Source organism: Chinchilla lanigera, unplaced genomic scaffold (genome assembly GCF_000276665.1).
Source record: "Chinchilla lanigera isolate Chin_1 unplaced genomic scaffold, ChiLan1.0 scaffold00017, whole genome shotgun sequence".
In the NCBI taxonomy this organism is placed as follows: Eukaryota; Metazoa; Chordata; class Mammalia; order Rodentia; family Chinchillidae; genus Chinchilla; species Chinchilla lanigera.
In genome coordinates this window covers 6,807,818-6,817,325 of record NW_004955418.1, presented here as the reverse complement: position 1 = coordinate 6,817,325, position 9,508 = coordinate 6,807,818, and the positions used below count along the sequence as shown (strand labels likewise).

The following is a 9,508-nucleotide window of genomic DNA, read 5'->3' as shown; positions in this document are numbered from 1 at the left end:
GCCACCACGCCCGGTCAGAAGAGAGATTAGAGGAAAACAATCTTTTTAAAATGTTTCTCTATAGTTTACAAAGTGCTTTCACAGGTCATGTCTGACTTAAACTTCATAAAACTCCTTTTTCTGTTTCTCATGTTTTACAGATGACGAGGACAAAAGTTATACATCTTAGTGTTGTTTGCCAAGAAGCAATAGAGTCAGGCACACCCTCACTCCAGCCCACTGCCTGTGTATCAGTGGGAAAGGCACAAAGTCAAACCGGCTGCATCCCTTCACGTGGACATCTCTCGAAACACACACGATTCTTTTATATGAATGCCAAGCCTGTGAATATCCAGATCCTAGCAAATCCTTCAAACTTACACCCCACAGTGAGTACCATCTTTCCCCACAAATCCTTTCAAACACTTTGTATCATGAATAGCATGTCTGTACTCATTTTCTCCAATTCTATGGACTTAGTCCCTGTGGATGGCCTTGTGTTCCTTTCCTTCTCCCCAAGACCCTGGAGCAAGGTCTATACCTAGCAGGGCCTCTGTGAGCACATGCTGATGTCATGACCATTAAATGAGAACCTTGCATACATATGGATTTACAAACACCAGACAGCGTGAGATATGCTTAGTTTCCTGTTGCTGCTAGAGCAAATCAGAGCAAACTTAGTGGCTTAAAATAATGTGTATTTTAAGGAGGTCAGAAGTATAAAACAGGTTTCATAGGGCTATAACAAGGGTGTTATCAGGAGTTCCTTCTTTCTGGAGGCTTTAGGAAATAATCCATGTCCTTGCTTTGCCAGCTTTCAGCGGTTGCCCACGTTCTTTACCCTACAATCCTCTTCCTCCACCTTTAAAGCCAGCCGCAGGGCATCAAGACCTCAGGTTGCAGCACTGTGATCTTGCCTTCTGCCTCCCTTTTCTGCTTTTAATGATCCTGTGATTACATTAAGCCTTGCTGGATAATCCACAATAAAGTCAGTAATTAGTAATCTTAATTTCATCCTCAACCTCAATTCCCCTTTGTCATGTAACAACATGTTCACAGGTTCAGGGATTAGTGTGCGGACATCTCGGTGAAGGCGTTACTCTGCTGAACAAACAGAGATAGAGTAAGAGGGAAAAAAGACACAGAAATTGATAAAATGAATCGTAATTCATCCAGAGCACCTGCTATCCCTATCTGAGCACTTACAAGATATCTGACTCTCGCAATAGGCTTTGTATGCATTTCACACATACATTTAATTCTCACATCAATCTAGTGGTATTGTATTAGCCCTATTTTCAGATTAGGAGAGGCAAAGGGAAATTATGTAATGATTTTAGGATCCATAAAGGGCTAAGTAACAGAGCCGAGAAGATGCTGTCCTCCTGCCCAGCCTCTTGAAGCCCACCTCTACTCCTTTCTGTCAGCTACACTCAGCTGAGCATTTTCAGAGGCCCTCCTCCTGCAACTCCCAGCCCAGACCTGCTTCACTATACAGCGAGAGGTAGAGAAAACGAGACCTGGTAAAACCCTCCAGCAGGTAACTCTTAGGGGATTTGTTTTTTCTCTTATTCTTGTTGTTCGAGGAGACAGATGATAATTAAAATGTCAGAGTCCTTCATGCTTCCCTGATCAAGATAACTACTTTACCACAGGTGATAGAAAGAAAAGGAGGAAAATGTCTGCTGTTGGAGGAGGTAGGCAATGATTCTGAGAAAGGGCAAAGCTGGGGAAACTAGGCCCCCTCAGCTCAAGGGAGAGCTGATTGCAGCTTCAACTGAACTAAGGCAAATGCTCACCCATGATGTCTTCAGGGAGATCCTCATGCCATCCCTCCTCCTCAAACCCCGTCCCTACCAGCTCCACAGGAGACAGTTCCCGGAGGATCCATCCGACAGCTTGCTAATTCTATCCAATCTCTCCAATTCAGTTAATTCCCAGTTTCAGTAACAGAAGCAGCAGCTGTCAAGATTAGCAGCTGTGTTCTTTGTCTCTCTAGCTCTACTTCTCCCCCTGCCTTCTCCAAGTTAACGAAGTGCATCACATACATCTTTCTAGGGGGAAAAAAAAAGAATAAAGGTCCTGGATGAAAACTGAGGAGCAAGGGGAAACGAACTTGTAAGAGCATGAAAGTGTCAGGTGAGCTCGGGACAATGGAGAGAATTCTTTCTCAACCTCCAAGCCCCAGGTTCGCATCAAACAATCCCCTCAATTTCCATGTGTTCCCTCTAGAAGTTTGTTCTTCTCAAGTTCACTGTATCAAGGAGCCAGGTTTTTCTTTTTTAAACTCCAATCTGTTGCGGACCAGCTCCCATTTCTACTGTGTACAACTAGCATGCAAGGTAAAAAAGGGTGGTGGGTCATGTTGGACCCTGTAGACTGTAGACAATTTTGATATTTTCTCTCTATGTAAAACGGGGAAATAGTGTTTTGAGCCCACAGTGGTATGATCCAGGTACATTGTTAGAGGGACAGGGATAGGTAGGGAGATGAGTTAGTTGCTGCAATAATTCAGGCAAGAGACAATGGAGGGTCCACTCAAGGTAGAACATTAGAAGACTGACAAGAGGTCCAAAAGTGGGTATGTCCTGAAGCTAGAGGATAGATAGGAGTCAATAAATAGATTTCTGATTTTCAATCCATGCCATAGGAAGGGTCATCACTGAGTTTGTCAAGTAGGTTTGGCAAGGAAAAAATCCAAAATTTACGTTTCAGTATGTTGAGATCAAATTCCAATACACCCCCCAGAGACAAGAGCTGCTGAGCGGCAGTAGCGTTTACAGGTCTGGATTTGGGACAAAGGTCTGGGCTGGAAACATAAATGGGGATTCAACAGATCACCGAGGGAGTAAATTTAGAGACAGGCATTGGAAAATGAAGAGATCGGGGTGCAGGGAGACTAGCAAAGGCAGGGTAGGGTGGAGATCGAGAGTGTAACCTGAAAGCCAAGGAAAGCATGTGTTTGAAGCAAGGACTCGGGCAAATTGCCAAACCCTGCTTTCCACATTTCCTTAAGGGGAAGATTAATGCACATGTGAGGTTACTGTGAGAATTATAAGGGAGTTAATCCATTTAATAAATATGTACTAAGTGCAGTTACCGTATTGGGTACTTGAATTGGAGTAACATATAGCTCCCCGCCTCAAGTAGGAGATTACACATTTGTAAAACACCTAGCCCAGTGTCTGACCCAAGAAGGTGCTCAATAGATAATTCTTTGCTGAGAATAGTAATTGCCTCTGTGTGGCCTACATGGATTCACACTCTCTTCTGCTTCTTGAGACCAATTAAAATTACTTAATGCTCATTAGTCAATACGGGTAAGCAAGGGAATCTTTCCTTCCCCCACTCACTGCTAACATTGTACTCTAATGCTCTGATACTCTATAGAGTAGGTGGATTTCTTTCTTGGTTAGGGAATTAGAAGGGTCCACTCTGGAACTCAGTAACGAGTCTCAGCAGGGCTGATCTGAGAACCTTCAGGGCACGAGGGCACCTGAGGGAGGCCAGCAGCCCAGTCACGCCGTGTACACACCTCAATCCTAGCTCCCCATCTCCCAAACCTAGAAAGAGGTGAAATAAGGCAAAAGGCTGTTTCCAACAGAGGAAAGAAAATCAAAGGGCAGCCTGGAGCACACTGCTGGAAGGCCAGGCCACTGCTTCGCTTATGGGTCCATGGAAAAGATGTGCTGTGGAGTGTTCGCTGAATGTTTCCACGACGCATACACGGATTTTTGAACGACTGTAAGATTTCTTCCCTCACAGGTCAAGCAGCCACCTTTACCTTGTCCACCTGGAGTCTGCCAGCAGGGCCTGGGATTACATCTTCTCCTCCCTCCCCCGGCCTCCCCAGTCCTCCTGTCTATAGCCTGGATCTGACACCGGGGTTCCACGGGCCAGGTAACCAAGGTAACCAAAAGCCCCAGCACCCAGATGGGCCTCCCTGGGGACAGCTTAAAGGGCTGCAGGCTCCCAGCATCCAAGGCGAAGTGGCTCCCCAGCTCCTCTCTTTCTCCCTTGACGTTGCCTCCTCATCCAGGCGGCTGCCGAGGGAGGCTCCTCGGAGCCGGCTGTTTTCTATGTGACTATGGGTGACATTGCGCAGGCATCCTAGTTTCTCCTACAGTTTCTTTGTTTTGATCTACAAAAGTCTGCCAGGTTTCTTTTGGGCCTTGTCATGTTAACAAAAACAAATGTAATAATAGGCACTTGAAAAGGCTCACATGTCTTGATATTTTAATAAGCTTTTGATTCTACAGGGACCTCTGAGGCTTTTAAAAGTTTAAAGTTAATAAAGAGAGTAAAAGAAAAAAAATACGAATTGTTTTTAATTATTATTATACAGGATTAACCAAGCCAGTTGTGTATAATTAGACAGTAGCTACCTTGCATAGTAGAGGCAGTAAATAGGCCCACAGGGTGGCTGCCAGAAGGCTGAGGTGTTTACAAGGCACTGGAGATGTTTTCACCGGGCAGAGCACATAATCCCCATTGCAGTTACTATTGCTTTTATAATGGATGTGCTCATTACCACCTGAGAGTAATGTGAGGATCCATCATCTTCCAGCGCAGACGACTCTGAAGTGGGGGATGGCAAGGGAGCGTGTGCGATACACTTTGGTGGCAACATTATGAAGTGAGCCCATTAGTATGCAGCTTTTTTGGTGGTTTTATTTTTGTTCCCATAGTTGAGAGGAATTTTAAGGAGAAGTTAAATAAACAGGTGGCAAAGGAGTAGAGATTAAGATATCACTAAGAAAGATTTTTTTTTTTTAGTACCATCAGCAGTAAAAGCAATTGGCCAGGATTTCTGGAGCTTTGTTATGAACCAGCCCATGACCTTAGGGAATTCATTCATCCATCCATTCATTCATTCATTCATTTATCCATTCAGCATTTATTGCTGCCATATGCCAGGAACTGTCTTAGGTTCAGGGGACAAAATAATGAGAAAGACTACACCCTTCTTCCTAGGTGTTCTCAATCCAGGCTATCTCTTTAAATCAACTAGAAGTTTTTAAGTGAAATAAATCAAACACGCATTAACTATTGCAGGATTTCTCTTATATGAGAAACCCATAACATAATGAAAGAGCAAAATAAAAGGTAGATGATAGTGATATAGGGGAAATAATATAACTCCCAACCTGCTGGCTGTCAGATATGCCAAGTTCGTGTACCCCAAAACTGAAGAACTAATTCTAAGGAACAATGGAAATTAAGAGTAAGAAAAATTTATTGAGGGACAGCTCCTAAGAGACAGGAGGGAACCCAAAGTGGGTTGCCAGTGAACCCACTTCTCAAAGGTAGTTTTAGAAAGCAAAAGCACATCACAGGGTGGGTACAACATGGGTCAAAACTATGATCCACTAATAAGATTACAATATAGCCACTTAGCTAATGGGGTCCAATGGGGAAGAAGGTCAGGTAGTGAGTGTACATGAAAGAAACAAGGACCTTCTTTAGGAAGGGGTGGATCAGGGGGTTCTGGTCACCCACCAGAACTGATGTCCATCTTGACTTTTTTGGACCAGGAGATACCAGGTATCTTATCCCCTGGGGAGGGGTGTAGACCTGGTCATTTCATCTTATATTGAGGCCTGGCCTTCAACAGATGCGCCTCTAACCACAGATGTAATGTGTTCTCATCCTTTCCACTGAGTCCCTTCAGGGCATCACCCTGTCTGAGAGTCTAGAATACTTCTACCTAACTTAGCTCTCTACAATACTAGGAAAAAAGGAGATAAATCTTTCACAAAAGAGAAGAAGACCAAGAGATGGAGGGAAGGGGGAGGATAGGGAAGGGATGAAGAAAGACTTGAAATTGTTATGTGCATGTACCAACTCCTCACAAGGAATAGAATCATTATGTACTACAATGTGTACTAATAAAAAATAAAATCTGAGAATAAAATGGATACCAGCCTGGACTTAACAGAGCTGAGCAGCATCTACAAGGCATATGAATTTTGAGAAAGCATTTCAGTGATTCTGATGGTTTCTGATTGGAGGGGGACAGAGCTATACTTAAACAATAAAATATAAGTACTATGAAAGCAGAGCTGCCCTCTCCAAGCTTCTGTGACTCTGCTTCTGTAATGGAGCTACTAATACCTGTCATGTGTCTGTATCTTGGGGCAGGTTTCCAGGAAGCAGACTTGGAGGAGGACCATGTAGGAAGTTCGGTGAGGAGCGCTGTCAGCATGAGCCATTGTTGGAGTTGAAACTGAACAGTTACTGGCTGTTTTCAGAATGGGAAGTGACTTGAAGGAAGGCAGCTCATTCTGGCTCCAGCCCAGTTCCTGGAGTGTGAGCAGCTAAAAGCTATCAGTGACCACCTCTACCTCAACCCTTGGGAGTTCTGGGATGAAGACCTCCCTGCTGAAGGAGGATGGGGTGACTTGTCACACAACCCTCCACAGGGTCCTCTGGATATTGGTATTGAAATTGAAATATTCTGAAAAATAAGAAGTTATTCATTTTCTGTTATTAACCCACAAATAAACGTACTCTTAAAAGTACGTTGGCCTTTGAGAGTTATTCAATTTTGATGTGAGAATGATCTGGCTGCCTTACAATGGTTGGTGTTGACTGGACTAAACTGGTTTTTTGGGGCTAAAATCCTACTTTTCCTCCAAAGTTCCTTGTGTATTCCCTCCCAAACTTCCACAGCTGGGCTGAGAAGGCACATTTCCAGGGAAAGAACAATCCCTTAAGAGACACGAATGAGGCTAGCTGTCCTATTATATACTTTAAGCTAGAAGTTCCACTTGTCCTACAACTCCTAAGTGGTAGTTCTTTTATTTACATTTGTTAAATATTTCACTTGACCCTCTGTCTTGGTTACTTTTCCCTTGTTGCTGAAACAAAATATTCAATCCCCAAAGTTAAAGAAGGAAATGTTTATTCAGCTCTCAATTTTGTGGAGGTTTCAACCCATACTCACATGGCTCCAAGGCAGGGTAGCACATGGCAGAGGACAACAATTCATGGTGGCAGAAAACGGCAAAAGCAACAAGAGCAAAAAGGGAGAAGTGCAAGGGAAGACTCTTTCTGTCCCTTATATTGTAGGTAGGCCACCCACCCTAGGGTGGGTATAGCACTCACCATAATCCCAGCACTGGACAATCACAATGAGTCAATCACAAACTCTAGATTCAACCACCTCTGAAAAGAGCCCCCATGACTACCTGAGGCTTTGGGGGGACATCCAGACACAAATTGTAACACCTTCCTACTTAAGAAAGAGTTGCTGGAGTTCTTTTCTGCATTCAAACAAAGACCATAGGCCCTGTTTATCTCTGCGCAACATCCAGAAATGAAAGGATGACCTGTAAGATCACACTGACTCTCGCTCTCTGTGGTTCTATGGTTCCTCATGCCTATCTATTTTCTTGGGCTGTGAGTACCCGATTCCTCCCAGAGAAGAGTGGGCAATGCAGGGAGACTTCTAAGTAAAAGCCTATTCTTTCAGAATAGAAACAGTATAAAAACGCTGCTAATATAACAACAAAATTGGAAGATTTTTTCCCCTGCATGTTTCCCACCTCTCTTTTGTCTACACTTTGGAGTGGGGAGGTCAATCGATGGTTATACATGCACTCAGAGGGACGCAAATGGAAAGATACTACCAATGGGGAGAAAAATGATTGAATTCGGGGTCTTCCTCCAAGGTCTTATCTGGACACACATAACAATGCATCCTCACATCAAGTTTACCTATGTTCCTGTTGTAGTCAAACGCTCAGGATGAGAAGCACCAATTATGTTTTTCACTTTACATTTATTTAAAGAGCCATCTCTCCTCCAGCTCTTCAGCTCTAGGCATGTTCAAGAATATTTTAAACAATAAGAAATGCTCCATGCAGCCTAGAACTCCCTGTTCTGGGAATTGAAAATAGCAAAACTGTTTGCTGGGAGATAATAAGCTGAAACACAAATAGGTAAATCTAGGCAGACACTTGGAACTCTGAAATTCTCATAGTGAATCTGGACGGCAAATTAGAAATGAGTTTTCAATATACGCCCTTGTGAAATGAGTTTTCAATATCGTAATATAACAACGTGGTTGTTAGGACTGTGAGCTTCAACCACAGACCACTGTATTAGACAGGCATGCAAAGCAGGCATCTGTGTAAATACATATTTGTATAACATCTCCATCATATTATTCCCTGCGGAAATGAAGATGGGGTTATCGGGACAAACTGCTAGGCTCACGAACCAGACTACTTTTGAGAACTAAAAGGAGCTTTTGGAAATGGGGCAGCTACCAGGATTTGTGGAAATGGGACAAATGAATAATGACAAAACAGTTTAAGAAAAAAAAAAATGAAACAGTTGCTTTGGGGCAGAATTGGCCAGGAGGAATGTTAATAGTCTGCTTTTACTGTGTCGTACAGAAAGTGCCACAAAGAGCACTTGTCCCTATGGATAACTCTGAGGCATAATAGGAATTTAAAGAGAAAAACTGGAGACAGGCATTAGGGAAGAGACAGAACTTCCAAACTCCCAGGGGAAGGTGAGCATATTCAAGCCATTTAAAAATTGAAGTGGAATTAAATTCTGGGAACTATTTCCCATTGTCAGTAACAATTCTCTGCTGGCCCACTGGGATGGTGCCTATCTTCTAACAAGACATTTTCATTTCTAATTTCTTTAACTCCAAGGAAAATCCTTTCTGAATTCTCCATAACTCTCCGCGGTGTTTACTAAGTGAAATAACTTGGTGCCCTCCACAGCCGTCAGTACCTTACTATCCACTCGCTTCTCCAAATCAATAATAAACACATTAAATACTATTGGTCCCCAAGCGGCCCCCAAATGCACCATGCTATTAACCTGTCTCCATTCCCAGAGACCAACACACACTCTTTCCTGCTGGTTCCTGGTTTTTTAAAACTTCCCAGCTTTTGACTGCTCCTGCCCGGCTTGAAGAAGAGCTTACCTGCACTCCTATTCCTTCCTAGTTAGTGCTGATGGCTACCAGGCTGGGCCCTCAACTCCTGCGTGCAGGAAAGGTGGGTAATACCAGTTCACTTGATGGGAGGCCCAAGAGATCAAGAAAGCAAGGAGATTAAGGCAGAAAATTTTCATTGTTCTTGCTGAAAACCCAATTGCACGGCCATGTTTCCAACTCTATTGAGAAATGTTAATTTTTTTTTTTCCCCACTATCTGCCGGAGGCAGATTTGACCAGGTGTCTCCACACAGAGTGGGTTCTCACAGTTTGGCTGTGTGTGTGTCATCAAGCTAAATAAGGAGCCAGTTCAGTCCGCCACCCCCCTTTGCTTCTGCCGGCCAGACACACTTCCCCATATGACAGTCTTATAAATAGCTGCTAAGCAGCTGGTCCTCCTCTCACCTTCTGACTCTGTCAGATTCCCCCACCAGAAGCCCCTGACAGTCATGCAGCTGGGAGCTCCCCTTTCTCTTCTTCTCCCGTCTCCACCCCTACCCTGACATGTGGCCACCACCCCAGCCATGGCCACTATAACCATTCAGGGATTGACTTCTATGAGAGAAGGGGG

The 9,508-nt window shown here is 43.8% G+C and overlaps 1 protein-coding gene across 1 annotated transcript in view; it reads left to right on the top strand.

The window, feature by feature from the left end:
- The window catches only part of LOC102026009, a 13,589-nt gene extending 7,386 nt beyond the window's left edge, over positions 1–6,203 (top strand). Inside the window, exons 3-5 of the mRNA XM_005382344.1 lie at positions 170–368; positions 3,745–3,888; positions 6,121–6,203. Of these exons, the coding sequence (XP_005382401.1) occupies positions 170–368; positions 3,745–3,888; positions 6,121–6,203 (426 nt within the window). The remainder of the gene's footprint in view (positions 1–169; positions 369–3,744; positions 3,889–6,120) is intronic.
- Positions 6,204–9,508: the final 3,305 nt, after the last annotated feature.